The 22,527-nt window shown below is 44.1% G+C and overlaps 1 protein-coding gene and 1 long non-coding RNA gene across 16 annotated transcripts in view; one reads left to right on the top strand and one right to left on the bottom strand.

The window, feature by feature from the left end:
* Nucleotides 1–22,527, top strand: part of LOC309361595 — a 175,794-nt gene that overhangs the window by 74,869 nt on the left and 78,398 nt on the right. The gene's annotated exons all lie outside the window — the stretch shown is intronic.
* The window catches only part of DNM1 (dynamin 1), a 131,326-nt gene that overhangs the window by 85,496 nt on the left and 23,303 nt on the right, over nucleotides 1–22,527 (bottom strand). For all 15 annotated transcript variants that reach the window (XR_014164465.1, XR_014164466.1, XR_014164467.1 and 12 more), the window contains exons 2-5: nucleotides 4,180–4,253; nucleotides 2,906–3,055; nucleotides 1,342–1,545; nucleotides 537–635 (exon numbers count right to left, since the gene is read on the bottom strand). Coding sequence is in view for 11 of the 15 variants with exons in the window: in XM_081896394.1 (XP_081752520.1) it covers nucleotides 537–635; nucleotides 1,342–1,545; nucleotides 2,906–3,055; nucleotides 4,180–4,253 (527 nt within the window). In the remaining 4 variants the exon portion in view is untranslated. The remainder of the gene's footprint in view (nucleotides 1–536; nucleotides 636–1,341; nucleotides 1,546–2,905; nucleotides 3,056–4,179; nucleotides 4,254–22,527) is intronic.

Here is a 22,527-nt window from a genome sequence, read left to right as displayed (position 1 = left end):
ACTACGTAGTGGAAGGGACTTGTAGAAACCTGCTGAAGATCAAAGCGTATGGGTGGCTTCAGAAATGAAGAGATGGTCTTTAAGGGATCCTAGCTCCAAATCGTTGAAAGGCCACCTCCAACAATCAATTAGAAATCCAAAGTCAATTGTTGAAGTTCAGGAGTAGCGTCAGCCAACATGGCGTCCTCTAGATGTTATTCAGCTACAGCTCTCATTACCTCTGACCATTGGCCATGTTGACTGAGGTTAGCAGGAGTTATAGTAGGAAAAAGCTGGAGGGCACTACATTGGCTACCCCTACTCTGGAGTGTGAAAGGTTTAACCCATTTAGAAATCTCAATGTATTTTCACTCAGACCTGGTGGCTCATCTTGAGCCTGGGAAAACATTTCCTTTCTTTTTCTTTTGAAAGAGTAAGGCCAATGTTGGCAAGAGACATAAATTGTCATAATGCAAAGAAGGACTAGGAGCTAAAGTAGGCCCTGATATTAGGAGGAGAATGAAAGCGAAAAGAGAGGAAAACACAAAAGTCCTTGCCTCTCCGTAGTGGAAGCAGCTTGTTCTCTAGGACATCACGAGCATCAGTTCCTTCGTCCATCAGGTCCAATTTGGTGATAACTCCAATGGTACGCTGGCCTGTTAGATAATAAGCAAACAATGAGAGCTATGGGGTAGTACATTGACCTATTTCATTCCAGTACATATCCTTTCCCACATATGAAGGCCAAGAGGGGACCTGAATTCATGGTTAGTGAGAAAAAAAACGATATCCATATATATAATGGGATACCTCATTGCTTGTGGGGAAGAGGGGAGTAGAATAAGCATACACCTGTTTCCAGAAGGGTAGTCATATTAAACAATGAAAGACCTTGTGGCGTCTTAATGACCAGCACATTTATGATGGTGTTGCTACAAAGATCTGGGAGCTTATCTGGAGTTAAATAAACAGGATGCAGATTGCGGGAGGGAGGTGAAGCTGGAGGAGTTCTTGGTGCTGTTGTTTGGGATCTCATACAGGATTAGCAATGGTGTCACCTGATTTAGCATTCTGCTTGCTTACCACATGATCTACCTGTATATTTGTAAATAAACTGGACTTAACTGTCAGGGGTCCTTTACCTTTAAATAAACTGTTATTACAAAAACATTCTAAGCACTCACTCTCATTACAAGGAAAACACAAATGTAAAAAATGGCACCCCTGGAACGTTGTGCTGCTTGGAGTGAACCTTTTTGGGTGATATTTGCAATAGCCAGTGGTCAAGGGAAGAAAAGGAGACCATTGAGGAAGGAAAGGGACAAACTATGAGAAAAATATAAACACAAGAGCTGAGTTTACCTTGAGGGTCGACTTCTTTAGCAATCTTGAGAGCATCAGAGTTGGCCAGGTCTGAATTTGCTGGGGACACTGCAAGGATGAGGCAGTTCTCTTTGGTGACAAACTGCATTAGCATTTCACGGATCTGGAACTCAATGTCAGCAGGCTGGTCTCCAACTGGAACTTTAGTCATCCCGGGAAGATCCACCAGGGTCAGACTCAGGACTAGATAAAGGAAGAGAAAGAGTTGCCCAGGCTGGGTGATGTTACTTTGCTATTGGATGTCTCATAGGAATGTAAGAAGCGGGCAGAGTATTCTACAGCCTAGAGAAGAGGTAGTCAATGTAGTGTTCTCCAGATGGGATGACAACTGCCAAGGATGATGGCAATTCTAGTTCAGAAACATCTGGAGGGTCACAGATTCCCCACTCACGGTCTAGAATGCTGTTTCGCAGTGTTCAAAACCAAATGTCCATCCATGGGAGCCAATTCCAAGGTCCCTTCAGCCCTCCTAGTAAAATATTTGAGGGGGCCAGGCCCCCCAAAGTTGATGGGGATGGCTATTCAATTGGGTTGCATGCACCCCATGTGGGGTTAATTATGCAGTGTGGGGTTTACCTGACCTCTCCAATAACTTATTCAAGTTGGTACCCCTGTATCCATCTGTTCCTCTACTTTACTTTCAAACACAGATCCATCCAGATGTCTCTGGGACGCAGGTTGATATGTCAGCCTCCCCTAACCTGCTGCCCTCCAGATGTGTTGCAGCTCTCATCAGCCACCCACAGCCAGCATGGCCTTAGTGCAGGGGTCAGTGAACTTTTTCAGCAGGGGGCCAGTCCATTGTCCCTCAGACCTTGTAGGGGGCCAGACTATATTTGTTTTTTTTTGGGGGGGGGGGTTATGCAAGAGCACCATGAGCCCCGGTGGCTGCTTACCTGTGTCATGCGAGCAGCAGGGGCTGGTGGCGGCAGCGGAGGGACGATGGGCGGGCTCCAGAGAGGGGCTGCTTAAAATCACGGCCGCTCGCTGGCACCAACAAAGCCCAGCCCCCTTCCTCCTCTAGGCAGGGTGGGGAGAAGCCAGGAGGAGGGAGAGAGTGTGAGGGAGAGTGAAAAGAATGTGCACGCTGGCGATCCACACGATTCCCAGAGCATCCGTGGGCCGGTTCCAGAAGGCAATTGGGCCTGATCTGGCCCGCGGCCTTTAGTTTGCCTACACATGCCTTAGTGGGTGGGGCTAATGAGAACTGTAGTCTAAGCATCTAGAGGGCCACCAGGCTGGGGAAGGTTAATTAAGTGTCTTTAATCAGCCCTATTCATATTATTATATGCCTTCATCATGGTATTACCTCACCCCAATCATCTTCTTTTATTATGTTGTGAACCACCCCTTGTTCTTTGGATGAAGGGTGATATACAAATTTAGTATATTATTATTATATCATCATCATCATCATCCAAACATTTTACCCTGGAGGAGTTTCACATACAGGAGTTCCACATAATCCCAAGCCTTGGTGGCATCACACAAGATGGAGTCTGAGGCTTCCACCACCCACACTTTGCACAAAGAGGGGACTTACCATGGGGAGAGTAGACTCGCAGATTGATTGGGACAGGAGAGATGCCCTTGTTTGAGCCAGTTATCCTGTCAGTCTCAGCCTCGATCTCCTGACGTATCTCATCAAAGTCAGTGAACTTCTTTCCTTTGCAGTGTAGGAACTCGCCATATTCTAAGGAAGGGGTGGTGGGAGGAAAGGTCAGGTTTGCATTTCTGGTACAGAAAGTATTGGTTTAAAGTTCAGGGATCTTTCCTATTCTAATTAATTCAAGAAATTTCTGGAAACTTCTCTGTGTGATACATGCTGGAAGTTTCTAGCTGACAAGTAAGACCATTTATCATCTTGGTCACCTCCATGCACAAGCTCCTTGTCAAGCTCCTTCGTAAACTGTGGAGCCCAAACTGGACGCTGGACTCCAGCAGTCCAAGGCAGAATAGAATGGTGCTATTACTTTCCATGATTTGGACACTTGATGCAGCCAAGAATAGCATTAGCTTTTTTTGCTGCTGCATCACAATGTTGACTCATGTTAAGCTTGTGGTCTACTAAGACCTCCTAGATCCTTTTCATATGTACTTCTGGCAAGCCAGGTGTCCTCCATCTTATATTTGTGCATCTTATTATTCCTGCCTAAGTGCAGTACAAGGGTGAGATGCATTTCTATTTCAATTATTGTCATTATTACGAAATATGCATCTTATAAATAGGGATATGCAATTCAATGCAAATCTTAATCTTCCTTTATTATCTTTTTTTGTGATGCATTCCTTTCCCCCCGAAATTACATCTTGCATATATGAACACTGTACATGGGAACAACAACAGAAAATAAGTGTTGAGTTTTTCCTATCAGTATGAAAAACAGAAAGAATTATGTGGAACTTTATAATAACAGTAATAATATTTTTTTATTTATATTCTGCCCTTCCCAGTTCAGAAAACCGGGCTCAGGGCAGCTAACAACAAATTTAAAACACTTAACTGATGCAACAAAAAACAGCATAAAATACAGTATAAAACATGAATAACAATAAATTCAAAATTCAAAAATCTATTTAGGGGGGAAATCCATCGAATAAACATTAGATTATCACCAGGGCTAGCTGGCTAAACTAGTCCTATTTGTGCCAGCGAGGAGACCAAGGGAAAATTAACTGTGGGATCCCACTGAGCGGGAACTTTGGGAGACAACTTTGCATTTACACCACGCTGAGATTTTCTACAAGTAGCATATAATTTTTTCGAAACCAAAATAGAATACTGAAACAAAAGAGGAGAGAGAGGGGCTGGTGTACCTGTGGGGGAGTTGACCAGTTGCAGGACCAAGGGACGCCTGGTGACAATGCCAGATCCACGGGGCAAGAAGTCCCTGAAAAGCAAAAGGAGAAGAGTTCTGATGAAGGGCAGCTTCCCAAAAACAGACTGCATTATTGGATCACTGCAGTCTAGTGGCGTAACGTGGGGGGGGGGGGGGCGGCGCTACAGGACAGGGATGGATGCCCTGGGCACAAAATCGTTAGCAGTACAAAATTTCAACTCCCAGTGCTGCCTCAATACAGCTGCACACTTCCGTCACTGGGCTCCATTAAAAACAGCTTCTCCATGCTAACCAGGAAGTGACCTCTCCAGACAACGGAGTGACTCTTCTTTTATTATCTCTGTGGCTAGGATCTCCTGGGTGATGCGGACGCCATTAGGCAATTGAATGTGCATGCGTACTCCATCTGTTTCCCTCCATCACATATACCCTCCATGTGGTCCCGGGCACTGGCAACCTATGTTATGCCACTGCTGCACACTCTGGGTTCTGCATAACCAAACAAATGGAATTCCCCTTTTCTTTGGTATGATGCATACTTTGTTCAAAGATCACAACATTACTGCATCAGCCTTAATGGAGGGAGGACAACTTTAGGGGGTTCGACTCGGATTTGCATAGAGAAATGCATGTCCAGCTGTTAAGTTTTATATGTAATCACCCACATGGCATCAAAACAAACTTGGAAAATCTTTTACATTTCAGTTTAAGCTCACATCCACAGGGTATACCTCAATCTCAAGAGTTAAGATAATGTCTCCATAGTGGCTGCTGCGACTGAGGTGGAAGAGGCTCTCCTATTGTTAATAAAGGATATAAACTGAGACCCTACCAAGTCAAACCCGTCTTTCTTTATTATTCCTCTTATCCATCTCTGATGGTGAGCCAAGCACTCCAGAAGTGCTCCCTAAGTTCCACACGGATTGGGTCCAAAACTCTGTGTGGGAGGGGGAACCCCCGCCCCCAGTGGAAACAACTATTTGCCTCACGGCTGTCATAAGAAGCAAGACCAACTCTTTATGCTTGAGATTTTGATTTATATAATTTTCCATTGACAGCAGGGCTAACATGGGATCAGGCACAAGATGTTGCCCTGTAATGGCAGATGACAGTGTAAAATACAGTAATACCTCAGTCCAGAGACACAACAGCAAAGACACACAAATCCCTTAATTACTGGTTTCGGTGTGATACAGTAGAGCCAGTGTGGTACAGTGGCTAGAGCTTTGGCCGGGGCCTGGGAGACCAGGGTTCAAACCCCATGTGGCGTTTGCCTCCTAGGTAGGTCATAAGGAAAGGTTAACTGAGTGTGATGTGATTGGCCAGTGGGAATTCAAGGGAGGAGTAAAAGTTAGAGTGGGAGGTTTTGAAAGTCAGTTGAGGTTTGGGAGCTGAAGAAGGAAGAGGGAGGTTTAGGTGTGGGTTGGTAGAGTTGTATTGTGTGAGAGAGAGAGGAATTGTCAGGTGGAGCCAGATAGATAGTTGGAATAATCAGTTTAAAGTTGTTAAGAACAGATAGGTCAGTAAGAAACTAAGATTAAGAAACTGCCAAGAAAAATTAACTGAAACCATAAGCTTGTTCCTGCATTTAAAAATAAACTTGATTATTTGTTAATGTTAGCATCTGTCTGGACTCCGTGTGTCCCCATGAGAAACGGGGTGGTGGCAGTGAAGAAAGCAATCACAGTGGTGGCACAGGGTCAATAGACTGTCATACGTCCAGGGACCCTATGTGATCGCCACACCCCACTTGGCCTTGAAGCTCACTGGGTGTGACCTTGGCCCAGTCACTGCCTTCTCTTACCCTAACTTGCCTTGCAGGGTTGTTGTAGAGATTAAATGAGATGGAGGAGAAGCATGAGCTCCTTGAAGAGAAGCGATAAAATGAAATATATAAATAAATAAATAAATAAATAAATAATAAATAGGATTATTATTTCTATCTATTAAATACTTAACAGTGAAATAGAGCCTTTGCACTTTTTTTTTTTTTAATGGGAAGAAATCAGAAATTGCCACTGCAAACACACACTTATCTGGCAACAACTCCCACTAAACTCAATGGGACTTACTTTTGAGAAGAAAATGCAGAAGATTTCAGCCTAAAGCTGGCACTGGGGTAATTCAGAGATTATTAATAACAAATACTCCACCCACATTCATCAGCCCATACCCATCAGAAATAAATTAAGATGAAGCTGCAAGGAATAAGCTTTTAATGAACACTGCAGAGTATCTTTGCTAAACAGGACTTACTTAACATAACCTAGGAGGGTCTATGCAGGGAAGACATGGGCAGATAACATAGCAATTCAATAGTTAAGTGTTCACAGGAAATCTCTGGTTTAATGCTGCTTTTAGCTAATTGTGGAAAAGCCATGGCCGCAGCTCTGAAGGCCTCCAGGGTGAGAGCAACCAAACTGCGCTTAAGTTGGTTCCACGAATCAATGAGATCCTGTCAGCTGAGTTCTAGAACACTGCTGAAACCCACAGAGGGCAAACAATCCCTCTGCAACAAAATCAGTTGCAGCCAAGCATTTGCTTCTCATTCGGATTCCTCCTCACTGCTCAGAAAGAGGCTTGCACTTTCAAATCGAGAGCAGCAGGGAACATGGTGGCAGAAACAATGCGGCAAATGTGGCAAAATGTGCACTGGGAATTTTAAGGGAAGGAAGTTCATCAAATTTTCCTTAGGATTGCTGATTTAGCAGCCACAACCCACAACTATCCCCCTCCCCGAGTAATTCTAAAATGACTCTCTCTTCCGTAAAACTCTGCAGTGCACACACCACAAAGCGAGTTGTGCTGCCCTCTCTCTGACACTCGCAAGTCCCACTAGAGTTGCATCAGCCATCTTTGGCTTCAGCTCTGGATTTCCCCTCTTTGCAGAGTTCTGATCACAAAGGATGCTTCCATGTGTGGACAACTTAACACAGCCTTCTCCAACCTGGTGCCCTCTAGATGATTTGGACTACAATTCCCTTTGACCCGAGCCTGCACTAAAGATGTCCCATAGAGAAGGAGCTGGCCAGAAAGAGGCCACAACAAGACAGAAAATGTATTAAACGGCAGTGAGTGCAACAAGCCATTTTTACACTATTTCACACCTCCTAGTGGTGCAAGAATAAAACAACTAGCACATTTGCAAAGCTAAGCAGGGTCCAGTGTGGTTTCAAATTGGATGAGCAACTGCATGCTGAGATTCCTGAAGCTAGAGTTCCCTTCCAACTCTACAACAATGAAATCTATGAAATTGTGCAGATAGTCTATCATGTGTTAAAAGGGGTAGATTTTATGAGCACATGTTTCCCACTCTACTTGCACAAAAATGGGGCAAGCAATTAAACAGCACAAGGCGCACAGGTGTTTTTGCTATTGATGCTGGAGTGGGGAACCTGTGGTCCTGCTGCTGCTGTTGCTGCATGACAAATCACATCTTGCTCCCTGACCACGCTGACTGGGGCTGGTGAAAATTGGGAGTCCAGTAACTTCTGTAGGGCCACAGATGCTCCACTCCTGTCCTACATGGTGCTGTAGCAGAGGCTCTGTGTGTGTGTGTGTGTGTGTGTGTGTGTAATGCGTCTACATCTCAACTTTCTCCCCAGTTTGGATACCAGGTGGGCCCTCAATCAATCTTTTGAGGAGGCAGGTAAGCTGCACTTAAGCCAATAGAGGTAATTTCAGGCTCGCAAAAATGGAATCACGGGGTGTCAGCTATTTCACTAATCATGCATTTTAAAGGCCCATTTCAAAGTAATGCTTCATGCAGCAAGAACGTTCCAAATACTATGGGAATAAATGCAGCATTTTTATGTGCCAGCCATAAAACATTATTTGTATGAATGAATAGTAAAGTGCTGGCATTCTGTGAAGATCCCAGTTAGCTTACAAGTCAAAAGAATCAATATTAGTGCATTAGTACCCCCAGAGAGCGCTAAAAAGTTTTGTCTAGCTTGTTGCATCCCATACAGACTGAATAAAAATGGACACCTCTTGCCACAAACATAATGAAATATCATTTGGACAAGAGTTCTACATCCTGTTTATCACAGTGATCAGCCAGGTCAGGTTGCCAGGTCAGGAACCTCCCAGATCCTGAGACTGAGTTGTGGGCCCCAGTGACCCATAAGCATGACAAATAAAGCATCAACCACAGTCACGGAGAGCATGTCATTCAAATAAAAAACACAAAGCCCAATTAATGGGTAAATATGTCCCTGCTTGGAAGTTAAGACAGGAACCTTAGCTAAAGGTTACTATGATACGGAGGGGAGGTGGGCAGACCCCACTACCACCACCAGAGTGTCTTAATTTGCAATGATGGAGGTTAACTGGGAAGGGGAAGGAGGGGAAGAGGCAGACCCCATGGAGAGTTCATTCAATAATTTGCAGCCTGCTCCTGCAAGGCTGAAGCTTGCAAGCTCTATGCATAGTAGATATCATGATGATCATCATCATCATTTAAGGGCACTCTTGCTCACTTGAAGATTCAAGCACTCCACCTGCCATCTGGAGTGGGGAAGGCAAACCTAGAGCCCTTGAGTGTCTGCATTTGGTCTGGATGGTGCAACCAAAATTGGGGGTCCCACAGCATGCCGCCTCCAAACGACCGCCAGAGACAGTGAAGGGGAAGCAGGCAGAGCATAGGCACCAGGCATGGGCACTTGGTGGGGTTGAAGCCAGTCACCTGAAACTGCTGCTGGTCAGTGTAAGACAATACTGAGCTAGATGGACCTGGGATCTGACTGGGACCCAGCTGCACTATCCATTTAAAGCAGCATTACACCACTTTCAACAGTCATGGGCCACATTCATGTCATACCTTTAAAGCACTATGATCCCACTTTAAACAGTAATGGCTACTGTGCCTGGCCCCCCCCCCCCAAAAAATCTGGAAACTGTAATTTGTTGAGGGTGCTGAGATTTGCTAGGACATCCTTATTCCCCTCCCACAGATATAATTCCCAGAATTACCCGTGATTGTTAAACCACTCTGGAAAAATTGTATCCTATAATACTGTTTCAAATATATAATACAAGAAGGGAGCTGGACTGAATGACCTCCAAAGACCCCCCTCTAGCTTTTAGATTTCATGGACTCCTCCAGATCATCTATTTACTGAGCATACGTCTTGATTGGCTTGCACAATGCTTACTTGGAGGTCAGGGTCATGCATTTAAAGCACACTTATAGTCATAGTCTATAACTAAATCCTTCGAAGACATAGGTCCTATGGCTGGGTTGGGATGGCATGGAGATGAGGGACCAACTCCCTTCTCTTGCGGGGGCCCAATTAGTGCCATTGCCTTCCGTTAAGAGTTTGGGTGTAATCCTTGATGCCTCCCTTTCCATGGAGGCGCAGGTTACAGCAACAGCCAAGGCGACATTTTTCCACCTTCGCCGCATCAAGCAGTTGGTCCCTTACCTTTCCCGCCCTGACCTGGCCACAGTGATCCATGCGACGGTCACCTCCAGGCTTGGCTACTGTAATTCGCTCTACGTGGGGCTGCCCTTGAAGCTGTCCCAGAAACTCCAGCGGGTACAGAATGCTGCAGCGAGGCTCCTCATGGGGTCTCTGCCATGGGAGCATATTCACCCAGTGCTTTTCAAGCTGCACTGGCTCCCGGTGGAGTACAGGGTCAGATTTAAGGTGCTGCTTTTGACCTTTAAAGCCCTTCACGGCCTAGGACCCTCGTACCTACGGGACCGCCTCTCCTGGTATGCCCCACGGAGAGCCTCAAGGTCCATAAATAACAACACCCTAGTGGTCCCAGGCCCTAAGGAAGTCAGATTAGCCTCAACCACAGCCAGGGCCTTTTCAACAGTGGCCTCAGCCTGGTGGAACGCTCTGCCTCATGAGACCAGGGCCCTGCAGGACCTGATTTCTTTCTGCAGGGCCTGTAAGACAGAGTTGTTCCGCCTGGCCTTTGGCTTGGAGCCAATTTGATTCCCCCCCCCCTTTCTTTTTCCTTTTTCCTTTCTCCTCCTGTGATGAGGCTGCATTTTAATATTTTAATGTTCCATTATTTTAATGTTGTATTTTATTTTTGTTTTTAAGTTGTAATCATTCATCTTGTTTTTATTATTGCTTGTAAGCTGCTCTGAGCCCAGCCTTGGCTGGGGAGGGCAGGGTATAAAAAAATATTATTATTATTATTATTATTATTCCCCCCAATAACCCTGGGAACTGCAGTTCCCCCATCACAGACCACGTTCCCAAGATACTTTTGTGGGAGCCAAGTGCTTTAAATATACTTTGAATGTATAGTGTGGATGTTACTTTATTTTCTGGTTTTTAATTGAGTATTCTGTAAATACATGCTGTCAAGCTGCATGCTAGAAGATTCAAGACAGACAAGAGAAATTACCAGTTACAGATAGGTAGCCGTGTTGGTCTGCCATAGTCAAAACAAAAAAAAATTTCCTTCCAGTAGCACCTTAAAGACCAACTAAGTTAGTTCTTGGTATGAGCTTTCGTGTGCATGCACACTTCTTCAGATACCTATCTGAAGAAGTGTGCATGCACACGAAAGCTCATACCAAGAACTAACTTAGTTGGTCTTTCGTGTGCATGCACACTTCTTCAGATACCTATCTGAAGAAGTGTGCATGCACACGAAAGCTCATACCAAGAACTAACTTAGTTGGTCTTTCGTGTGCATGCACACTTCTTCAGATACCTATCTGAAGAAGTGTGCATGCACACGAAAGCTCATACCAAGAACTAACTTAGTTGGTCTTTAAGGTGCTACTAAGAGAAATTACCGTATTTTTTGCTCTATAAGACTCATTTTTCCCCTCCTAAAAAGTAAGGGGAAATGTGTGTGTGTCTTAGGGAGCGAATGCAGGCTGCACAGCTATCACAGAAGCCAGAACAGCAAGAGGGACTGCTGCTTTCGCTGCGCAGTGATCCCTCTTGCTGTTCTGGCTTCTGAGATTCAGAATAGTTTTTTTCTTGTTTTCCTCCTCCAAAAACTAGGTGTGTCTTATGGTCTAGTGCGTCTTATAAAGCGAAAAATACGGTATTTATTAATGCAGCACATACTTAAATTGTGGAACTCCCTCCCACAGGAGGCCGTGATGGCCACCAACTTGGGTGGCTTTAAAAGGGGACTGGACAAATTTGTGGAGAAGGCTATCAATGGCCGCTAGCCATGATGCTGCACTCTGCTTCCATAGTCAGAGGCAGCAATGCTTCTGAATACTGTGCCAGTTGCTGGAGACCAGAGGAGAGGAGACAGCTCTTGTGCTTGGGTGCTGGTTGCCATCTTCCCACACATATCTGGTTTGCCGCTGTGGTAACAGGACTTGATGGGCCATTGGCTTCATCCAGCAGGCTCTTCTTAAGTTCTTATTTGCTTGCAGAAAGCTTATGCGGAGGTTTGTTGAGCTTTCATTCTGAATTGTTTGCAGGGTGTTTACATGTCTTCAGGTTAAAAATTAGGTCATCCCAAACTTTTCAATGCAGTTTTCCATCACTTTCCTAACCCCAAATGTAAAGGGTTTTGTTTTTATATCAGTCAATTTGTTGTGCCAAGATGACAGATTGCTTTAATATCATGGGTAGGCAAACTAAGGCACGGGGGCCAGATCTGGCCCAATCGCCTTCTCAATCCGGCCTGCAAACGGTCGGGGAATCAGCGTGTTTTTACATGCGTAGAATGTGTCCTTTTATTTAAAATGCATCTCTGGGTTATTTGTGGGGCCTGCCTGGTGTTTTTACATGACTAGAATATGAGCTTTTATTTAAAATGCACCTCTGAGTTATTTGTGGGGCATAGGAATTCCTTCATTCCCCCCCCAAAAAAAAATATAGTCTGGCCCCCCACAAGGTCTGAGGGACAGTGGACTGGCCCCCTGCTGAAAAAGTTTGCTGACCTCTATTTAATACACTTTAATCACAAAAACAAAAAATTCTGGTAAATGCTTGAATCATTCCTACAAAATACTGACAATCTAGACATCCCCTATGACACTCCCTCCCCCACTACACACCCACAAACTTATATTTATCATAAAGCTCCTATTTGTTCATTATCTGAGATAGACCACAGCTTTTTTTGGCATGTAATATGACAACTCTTGACACAACTTGGGAGACAATGGTACTCTTCTGTGTATGGGTGTAAAGCACACATTGTACCGCCCTGGCAATGCTGCATTGATAGACTGTGAATACACTCGTTATTTTGAACCACAATTGTGCAAATGGTGCTTGAAATAAAACCAGACAAAATCTGCTCACACGAGCCAGTTCGGACGTCTGACAATGGGAAGATACAGAAGGTGCAGCAATCCAGAATTTAAGCTCTCCAGACAGAAGTTGTGAGTGGGCTCAATGATGACATAAAACTGTGAAAGATGTCAAGATGCAGGACATGGGATAGAGGAGCTTGTGGGGAAATCCTGATAATGTCAGTTTTTTTAAAAAAACAACAACAACTAAGCAAGATTTGTAGCAGGCCAGAGAGAAAGAATGCTGGAAATGGACCGTATAATGCAGCAATCCAAAACAATAAGCATCCATTTTTGTTTCACATAGAATACCTGGAATGGGAAATGACAGAACTGCTTATCTCAGGAGTGCAGGCTCACCATTTGTCCGCAGAAGGTACCCAGCAGCAACAGCAGCAGCAGCAGTTAAGCAGCGATGAGGAACTTCAAGGTACTGTTGGACTTGAGGTCCGATCATCCCTGGCTATTAGTGATGCTGGCTGGGGCTGGGTGGAGTCCAGCAACATCCCTGAGTCAAAGAGCCCTAGGTAACAGGTGGGACTAGCCCTACTATTAGGCAGAGGGAGGCAATTGCCTCAGGTGGCAGAATCTGAGTGGCAGCCCCACCTTCTCCTCCAAAGTCTCCTGGCCATAACCTTCTGTTGGGAGGGCAGCCCCATAGTTACCCTATTGACCTCAGGTGCAGTGGAGGATGAAATATCTTTGCTAGACTTGAAGGAAGAATCAACTGCCAGACCAACTGATTTTTGTGTATGGAATCAGTCAGTCTGTCAAATTTACGTATTTGTTAGAAAGCACTGGTCATCACAAAAATACAAACGGTAAATTCCTACATTTCAGCATCGGTGGTCCCCAGTCCAAGGGGGAACCCCTGCACCCAGAATGTACAGTATAATGTTGTCTGACCCGATAAGCTCCTAAAACAGACATGGAGGATTGTAGCCTATGTTAGTCCTACTCAGAGTAGACCCACTGAAATTGATGGACATGACTGAGGCCACTGAAATCAGTAGGTCTGCTCCAAGTACCGTATATTTTCGTCAAATACAACCCAAAACCTTTATATGCAGTGTCTTAATCCAATCTATCCACAGATAACAGATTTTCTCTCTATTGCTCAAAAAGGAAAGTCTCGGGGCAATTCCTTTAAGAAACCTTTCCCAGGGAGAATTATGCCAGAAGCAAGACCTTGAATAATGAATGATCCCTGGAGGCAGATTCACAAATGAGGTTTTACAGGTACTGTATTATGGCATCTCTCCTATCCAAAGATGCTTTAGGCATAGTTTGAAATCTCAGAGCTTTAAATGCCTTCCTCAGCACACCAACCAATAATTTTAAAAAATGTGATCTGGAAGTCTATATAATCACATTTCGCAGAATAATGGTGATAATTGCATAGCTTGGAGATGACATATTGCGAACAAAAGGTCCCCACAAAGGGGCTAAGAGATGTGACAGAAAGGTTTGTTTTCTGAGCAGGTTGAGTCATCAACTGTTTTTCCCCCCTGCCAGCAAACAATTAACTAACAACAATGGTTGACTGGCCAGAGTTCCAGAGGAGGCAGTTGGAGTGGAGGCAGGAGTGTGTGAGGGGGATTCTGTCAGGAGGCTGAGGAGAGCCGAGAACTCCCAGGAGATGCTCTCAGGTTCTGAATTGCAGAAAAGACACAGTCCCACATGTGCCTACAGGAAAAAGGGTCCCCAGAGGGGATACTCTGACAGGAAAGGGCAGTAGTGATTCAGAGGCCAGGAAAGATTTGGGGGTCTGTAAGGGAAACAGTCCAGTTAAAATCCTAAGTTGCTGAAGTGTGTGTGGAGAAGTCGGATCTATGGAAGATGTGTAAAAGAAGGTACCCTTAAGCCTGAACAGCATACAGTGGCACCTCGGGTTAAGAACTTAATTTGTTCCGGAGGTCCGTTCTTAACCTGAAACTGCTCTTAACCTGAAGCACCACTTTAGCTAATGGGCCCTCCCGCTGCCGCCACACAATTTCTGTTCTCATCCTGAAGCAAAGTTCTTAACCTGAGGTACTATTTCTGGGTTAGCAGAGTCTGTAACCTGAAGCGTCTGTAACCCGAGGTACCACTGTACAGGCTATAACCTGAAACAGTATACATTTTAATAAAAAGCAACAGCACTGTTTCTTACATTTCTGTGGAAGAAGAAGAACCAAAACTCCTTGTTTACATCTGTTATAATACAAGTTTGTTTGCAACCTGTTTTCCCAAAAGAAAAACCCACTATCACTCGTGATTCATTCTCCATCGGGGGATTTCACCTGAGGGAAAGGGAAACTGAGGGCTGGCGCAGTGGTGCCAAGGAGAGAGAGAGCCGTTGCACCGTTGCAACAGACACCCCTATCTTATACTCTGTAAGGTGCTACCTGAACCCATTCTAAGTCCAGTCTGTGAATAAAGTTTTGAATTAAAATGAATAGCCTTGTCAACATTTTTATTGAGCAATTTAAGCCAAAATCTCTCTCTCTCTGTTATCAAAGCACTGATCTATTCCTGACTTTACAATATACAGCTTGTTCTTCCACTGTAATATTCTAGTTGTCTGCCCAGGTCTCCAATTTTAGTAACAAGGAAGTAGCGGGTATAAATTTTAGATACCATATCCAACAAACATATAATATTTCATGCGATTGATCTTATCATAGAATCATAGAGTTGGAAGAGACCACAAGGGCCATCGAGTCCAACCCCCTGCCAAGCAGGAAACACCATCAGAGCACTCCTGACATATGGTTGTCAAGCCTCTGCTTCAAGACCTCCAAAGAAGGAGACTCCACCACACTCCTTGGCAGCAAATTCCACTGTCGAACAGCTCTTACTGTCAGGAAGTTCTTCCTAATGTTTAGGTGGAATCTTCTTTCTTGTAGTTTGGATCCATTGCTCCATGTCCGCTTCTCTGGAGCAGCAGAAAACAACCTTTCTCCCTCCTCTATGTGACATCCTTTTATATATTCAAACATGGCTATCATATCACCCCTTAACCTCCTCTTCTCCAGGCTAAACAGCTCCCTTAGCCGTTCCTCATAAGGCATCGTTTCCAGGCCTTTGACCATTTTGGTTGCCCTCCTCTGGACATGTTCCAGTTTGTCAGTGTCCTTCTTGAACTCTGGTGCCCAGAACTGGACACAGTACTCCAGGTGAGGTCTGACCAGAGCAGAATACAGTGGCACTATTACTTCCCTTGATCTTAGAACCCCTTCTTATGAATGGGTGTAATAAGAGATGGGATCTTGCAAGAATCATTGAGTAAAAAGCTTCTCAAATAGAATACTTGCACCAGTCAATATTTTATTTATACCTTTTGTGGGGGCATTGCATAGTCACTGTATATTATTAGAAAGACTTAAAGATATTTATTCTTTATCAAATACCCACAGACCTTACTCCCTGATCTATTTTGGCATAACTTTTTAACTATCCAGATATGCTAGTTATCTGGATAATTTGACTATGCCCAAGTATTGCCATGTCTTTTCTAAGGCCAGAGTCTCCCTCCTGCAATATTGTAAGGGTGTTATCAAGGTGTCCCAAATGAAGATTGCTTGTGTCCCTGTAGAGACGAAGTAGCTGATACTTTGAGTATTTATTAATTTATTAATGTAATCTTCATAGTGAGGAAAGTAGTAGGCTATTTAGCCCTTCCCCCTCTTCCTTATGAGAAAACACCCTGGAAGGACTCTGGGATAGTACTGTATTTGAAATATTTATTGGCTAATAAAGACAAGTTAATGACAGTTAGTGGCCAAGTTTCTTTTCTCAACTCAAAGATGTTCATAAGACAATACTCTCATTTTAATTGCCAGTTGTATCTTCTCTTTTGATCCTTTTTTCGTATTTCATTTTCTGTAAGTGAATCTTTCAATTATTACTTTTTTTTCTTTCTGTTGGCTTTTGTTTTAAAGGGTCTGTGCCTGTACAATAAATTATTGATTGACAGATCAAGAGTCTCTTCCCACTGTGTGATTGACACTTGTGCTTTGATAGATATTTGGTCTCCCTCATTACATGCAGTGCAATGGATCAAATACAGTACCTAGCTGAGTTTTTCTCCTTCTCTGGACAACCCAACTCTGTCCAGAACTGGAAGGGGCAATCCTTTGTTCCCCCTTTGTGAATATGCTATTATCATTTCTACATTCTGTAATTAGGGCTGCAAAACTGTATGTCATAGCTGTCAACTTTTCACTTTTCTTGCGAGGAATCCTATTGGGAATAAGGGAATTTCCCTTTAACAAAGGGAAACATTGACAGCTATGTTGTATGTGGAGCTGTGGGGTGCTATTTTGTCCTTTGTGTGAGGCAGCATAATATATTGGGCCAACCCAGGTAGCAGGGCTTGGCTTGAAAAGTCATTGGGCTGAGGCTGCCAATCAGAACAGACAACACTGAGTTAGGGTGGGCATATGGTCTGCCTCAATATAAGCCATCTTCATAGCAGTGTTGGCCTCATGTATCATTACAAAACCAGATTTGTAAAAGGAGAATGATGACATATTTGTATTGCCACCTAACACCCTACTCCCAAAATATTGTTACTGGCCACTCCAATCTCTGCTGAGTGGTGCATGAGATTCCAAGGGGTCTTGGCACTCAACCAGGTTCTCGGTATCTTTGGGGGAAATGAGGCTCAGTGGCGTCTGCAATGTCTTTGAAGTGTGATTTATTTACACAGGAAGCTTTCAATGGAAAGAGGTTCCACAGCATTCACATCTTGGAAGCAGCCTGCCTTTCACAGCAGCCCAGCACTGGATTCCCAGACATCTCTGTGCCTCTTGCATGTGCCATGCAAATCCCCAAAGCAGAACTTAGCCCAAAGTTTGCAGATGAGCTGCAGCAGCTTTGGAAGGGCAGCAATGACAAAAACAGTGCTGCATCATTCACCCATATTGCAGAGACAGCATCACTGCATGGCAAAGCAGGACTTAAATAGAAACATAATTCCCTTTGGAAAGCTACAGAGGGGCTGCCGCTGCCCGCAGGGATTTCTGACTCGACACTGCCCCTGTGCAATGTGGAAGACTTACGCTTCTGATGAGTCACAGTTCTAAGCACCAGCCATGAACCTGTGCCAGTTCCAAGGTTTTTTGGAGAGTGGGGCATGTGTTGGCCCTCTACCTGAATGCTCCCAAACCCTCCTCCTTCGCCCCTCCAGAGGTTACAGAACCACAACTCTAATCACACCTGGCCATTGGCCATGCCAGATGGGGCTGCTGAGAGTCTAGTTCAGCAACACTTTGAGGGCCAAAGGTTCCCAACATCTGAGGCAGAGGATGCCTTAAAAGACAGGATTGTCTTCTGACAACAGCTCTTGAGAGGGGACTCTTCTCACTAGGCTGGACACTTGGCCACCCTAGTGCCACCACAACTGATCCTCAGACATTAGCAAATAGATACTATGCGACATCCTATGCTCTTTTAAAATGGGGAGGGGGGCGCTTATTGGGTTGTTTTTATTTTGATTATATATTTTGTGGTTTTGTGTTCTGGTTTTGTTCTGTGAGATACCCTGAGACCTCCAAGCATAGGGTGGAATATACAATAAATAAATAAATAAAATATTCCTTAATCTGTGTATCTGCAGAAAGATTATGATGGATTGACAGCATGCACGACAGTACATGCAACTTCCTCTAACATGGAGATTATGAGAGGAACTCTGTAATAATCTTAAAGTGAAACTAATGAGAATTGAGCATGCCCAGCGGCCACAGAATGCTGACTGACAGTGAAGAGTGGAGGGATGGAAAACCAGAGAGGGCAGGAGGAAATTGCAACAGAGAGACTGGAACAGTGAAGAAATGCTCTGCGCTTCAGCATTTTGTTGCAGCTCCCACTTGTGCTTAAATGCTGCATTTGAATCCTGTCCTTCTGATAAGGAGTGCAGGCCAGTAAGCCATTTTTCCACCTCTCCTTTTCCCCTTTTTGTCACGACCCCTTCTAAGTAGAATATCCACCCTGTGACCCACTTTGGAGTTAACATTGAGAGTGATACCCAACATTATGCATACTTGGTATAGACCAATTGAAATTAATAGACTTGATTTGGATGTCTACTCTGGATATGTCTTAGTAGGATATAGCTCAAAAACAGCCTTCACCAACCTGGTGCCATCCAGATGTTTTGGGCTACAACTTCCACCAAGCTGTTGGAAGTGATAATCCAAAACTTCTCTGATCTGAAGGAGGCTACCATTACTAGATGTGACTATGAAGAACATGATACCAGGATATTTTTGGTGCATGGTTTCATGTTGCACCTCAACAGAAATCCCAATAGTTTGATCAATTTCTTTGGCAACCAACTCATGCTGCAGTAATTATTAACAGTAGCAGAGACAGATCACAGTTCAGTGATAAAAACACATGATGCAGGTCTAAAGTACAATCTCTGGCATCTCCAGTTTAAAGGATCAGGTGGCAAGACTGCAAGAATTTTCATTTCCAATAAAATAATTTTTATTTCACAACAATATAAATGTACATATATGAATAATCATCCGTTGCAAAATTACTCCCTTACAGTCCAAACATCTTAATCATAGATATCCATTTACAATTCTTACAATAAATTATCCATAACCAATCCTCTCTTCTTACAACTAAATAATTTAAAGAAGCTAGCTCACAATAAATACTCCAATTGTTTCTTAACTATTTATTAATTTTGTCTAACTAGCTATTCCTAAGGCAGGAACATTAGTATTGTTTTTTAATTTTTTAATTAATTTAAAAATGATCCAAACATGCATTTTAACACCCTCCCCTCCTCTTTCCCTGTTCTTCATCCAATGAGTTAACAGATTTAATTGAAGCTCAACAGTTCATTTCTCAATCCATCACTTTTGGCACTTCCAGTTGGAGGAATTTTCCATGTGTACATGCCCTGGTAGCCAGCCTTGATAGTGGCCAACAAGGCAAGGAGTGCAAAATGCAAACAATGCTTCAAGGCAAAGTGGATGGGTGGCGGCCCAGCTCTTCCAAAACCTTTCTCTCTCCTGCAGAAGGACATCCTATTCATATTCATCAGCATCTGCAAAACACTGTTCTAACGCAGGCCTTTATCTGCCCACAAGAGCAGTATAAGGAAGCTTTTATCCCACACTCTTCAGATGGCAAAACAAAACAAAGCCCACGCAGGATTCCTTTACGTTTATTATCATTATTATTATTAAATTTGTTTACCACCATGTACCCAAAGGGTAAAATTCACAGGGTAAATCACAATATAAAAACACAAAATATATAATATATAATAAAAACAAGAATAACCCAATAACACCACTCCCCCTGCCCCTGGGGATGAGAAAACCTTTGGGGCAAAACCTCAAAGTCCTCAAATTCGGTTTTTAAGTCCTTTCTATTTTTATAGAGGCAAGCCTCTCTCTCTCTCCACCCCCCCTCTCTTGTGTTTTCTACTGACTAAGCAACTTAGCATCTGGCCATATGTTTCCAAGCTGAGAAAGCACACAGGCCAAGTTTCAGTTTAAAATATTTCTCCCACCCAGCCTCTTAGGACTGATTCATGCAAAGCACAAATGATGATTGGCTTCCCACTGCAGTATTTAACGATGTGAGTTAAAAACAAGGCAGAAATCACAGTGATCGTATAAAAACAATGCCCCCACCGATATTTTTTTTGCATTTGTATTCCAGCCCAGCCTTCAATATTTTGCTGCCCTGCGTCATCCCATCTCAGTGATCAAATCCACACTGGGTGCAAGCTACTATTACTAGATGTGAATATGAAGAGCGTGACATTGGGATACTTTTAACGCATGTTCTACTTCAACAGCAATCCCTAGTTTGCTCATTTTCTTTGGCAACCAACTCATGCTGCAATAACAGCTAACAGTAGTAGAGGGCCCACAGTTCAGTGGTAAAGCACATGCTTTGCATGCAGAAGGTCCCAGGTTCTTGGCATCTGCAGTTAAAAGGAAACAGGCAGCAAGCAACTGGAAGCAATGGAGAGCTAGATGATCTGATCCGCTTTCAGGCATCTTCCAGGGGAAGGGCCACACTAGCCTGTTTTTCATGCAGAAGGTCCTTGGTTCAGTCTCCAGCATCTCCAGGTAGGGGAAATACCCCTGACTGAAACCCCTGGAGAGCTGTTGTGCCAGTGTAGAAAGCACTGGGCTAGGTGGACCAAACAGGAGGTACACCAGACTTTTGTGGAGGTAGTAAGATGGACATACATTTTGCAATGTTTACTAATGTCACAAGAGCATGTTGGTCAGTAACCAAACAGTTCAAAGTTGAAAACTCTTTATTAGGAAAAATACAATTTCCACAGAGTTGGCTGAGCATGAGGCCTAATGAGCATAGCAGCTCATTCCCAGTGGTCTTACTCTATGAAACTCAGTTGCCGAGACTGAAGGTCCCTGCCTCCCCACAGCTGCCTAAGTCCCCTCCTCTCCACAGATTTTCCTAAGCAATTTGAGGCTGCACCTGTGAGAAGCCCGCTTCTCCTCTGCCCTCTTCATACCTCTCCTGGTTCTGGGAGACCAGGGTGGAGAGCTTGTCGCAACTGGAGGGGGAGACACTTGTGCCTCTTCACCGGCCAGACTCATCTCTGCCTCTTGGCCTCTCTCCTCTCCTGCTTCAGTTTCTGCCTCTGATTCTGCACTGCTCTCTGCTGCACACTCTCCCTTCTCACTAAAGCCTGTTACCTCTTCCTGACACCTCCTCCAGTCTTTCTCTGACCACTCATTGTCTTCCTACCACCAGTCCCTGGGCTAAGAATTCTTCCCATGGTGGTTCCCCAGCTGGTTCTTCTCATCATTCCTCTGTGTCCAACCAGTCCCTGACATCTTGATACAATAATAGTGCATTAGTGGTGAATTTATCCTGGACTGTCCACACGTTATTCCACTTCATTACTTATTGTATTCCTCAGTGTTACCCCACCACTATCATCTGGAGGGGCACCGCAGCAAAACGAAAGTGGGACAAAACAACAACAACCCCCAAACATTTGTAGTACAAGAGGTTACGGTATTTCAGCCAGAAGCTGCAGGTGATGCAGTAGCTGGAAACGAAGCAGTGTGTCCGCCATGTAGCTTTTGCAGGCACAAGTCGGTCTTGGAAGTGGGAGGGCCTAAAAGTGGGAGGGCCTGATGCCATCATAAGCACAAATCAGCATGAATGTACAGTGCGATATAAAGAATGTTTAGGGAGCCTCCAATGTGCCAACATGGGTCACGTAAAATGTCTACATGGAACTGATCCAGGAAAAGGGCCACAGCCCAGCAAATGAACAAGTGCTTTGCATGTGTAAAAAAATAAAGTCCCAGATTTATTCCCTAGCAGGGCTGGAGAATACACTCGTCTGAAGCACAATATGCTGGCTGGGAATGATGAGAGATTTCGTCAACAACATCTGGAGGTTGCCAGGTTAGCAAAGGCTGGCTGAGACAATACTGAGCAAGTCTGTCTCCTCAGGGTAAGGTAGTTTTCTACTTCTTCGTGCTCACTGCCCCCCCCCCCCCGAGAGAGAGGTGCTTCTATTAAAAGTAAAAACACAATCAGCTTAACTAAATAGGCAGAGATTACCAAAGAGATCACAGAAGCCAGGGAGAGAGAGAGAGAGAGAGGCATATTCATTAGAATTTGACCTCACTTCCACTACGGAAGACTGGAAGCATTTGATCAGGGAAATGTTTACTCTTTTCTGAGTGATAGGAAGTTCAGGCTGAGCTCAGGTATGAAGATTTAAGTGTTGTTTTTTTGCATGGCTGCAGCAGTAAATCTGCAGTAGCTAGTGTAGAGGGCTGTTGTTTTTTAAACCACCCAGCTCTCTTGTGCATTAATGACATGTACACAAATAGCATCAGATCAGCTTAAAGTTGCTTTTAGTGTGGAAAAAGCTCTCTGGGTGACTTTTGCAGAGAAAACAGTGGAGACTTAAAGATGAAGAACATGAGCTATAGGCACACATTCCCATCTTAAATCATAAGAACCTGAGAGGAACCTTGCGGCTCCATTGGGCCAATGTCCCAGTCCAGCATCCTGTTCTCTAGTGGCCAACCAAATGACTGTGGGAAGCATACAAGCAGAACCCAAGGACAAGAG

The sequence above is a fragment of the Podarcis melisellensis genome (assembly GCF_964234715.1).
Source record: "Podarcis melisellensis genome assembly, chromosome: Z".
In the NCBI taxonomy this organism is placed as follows: domain Eukaryota; kingdom Metazoa; phylum Chordata; class Lepidosauria; order Squamata; family Lacertidae; genus Podarcis; species Podarcis melisellensis.
The sequence above is the reverse complement of the archived record's forward strand: the minus strand, read 5'-3'. Positions and strand labels throughout refer to the sequence as shown.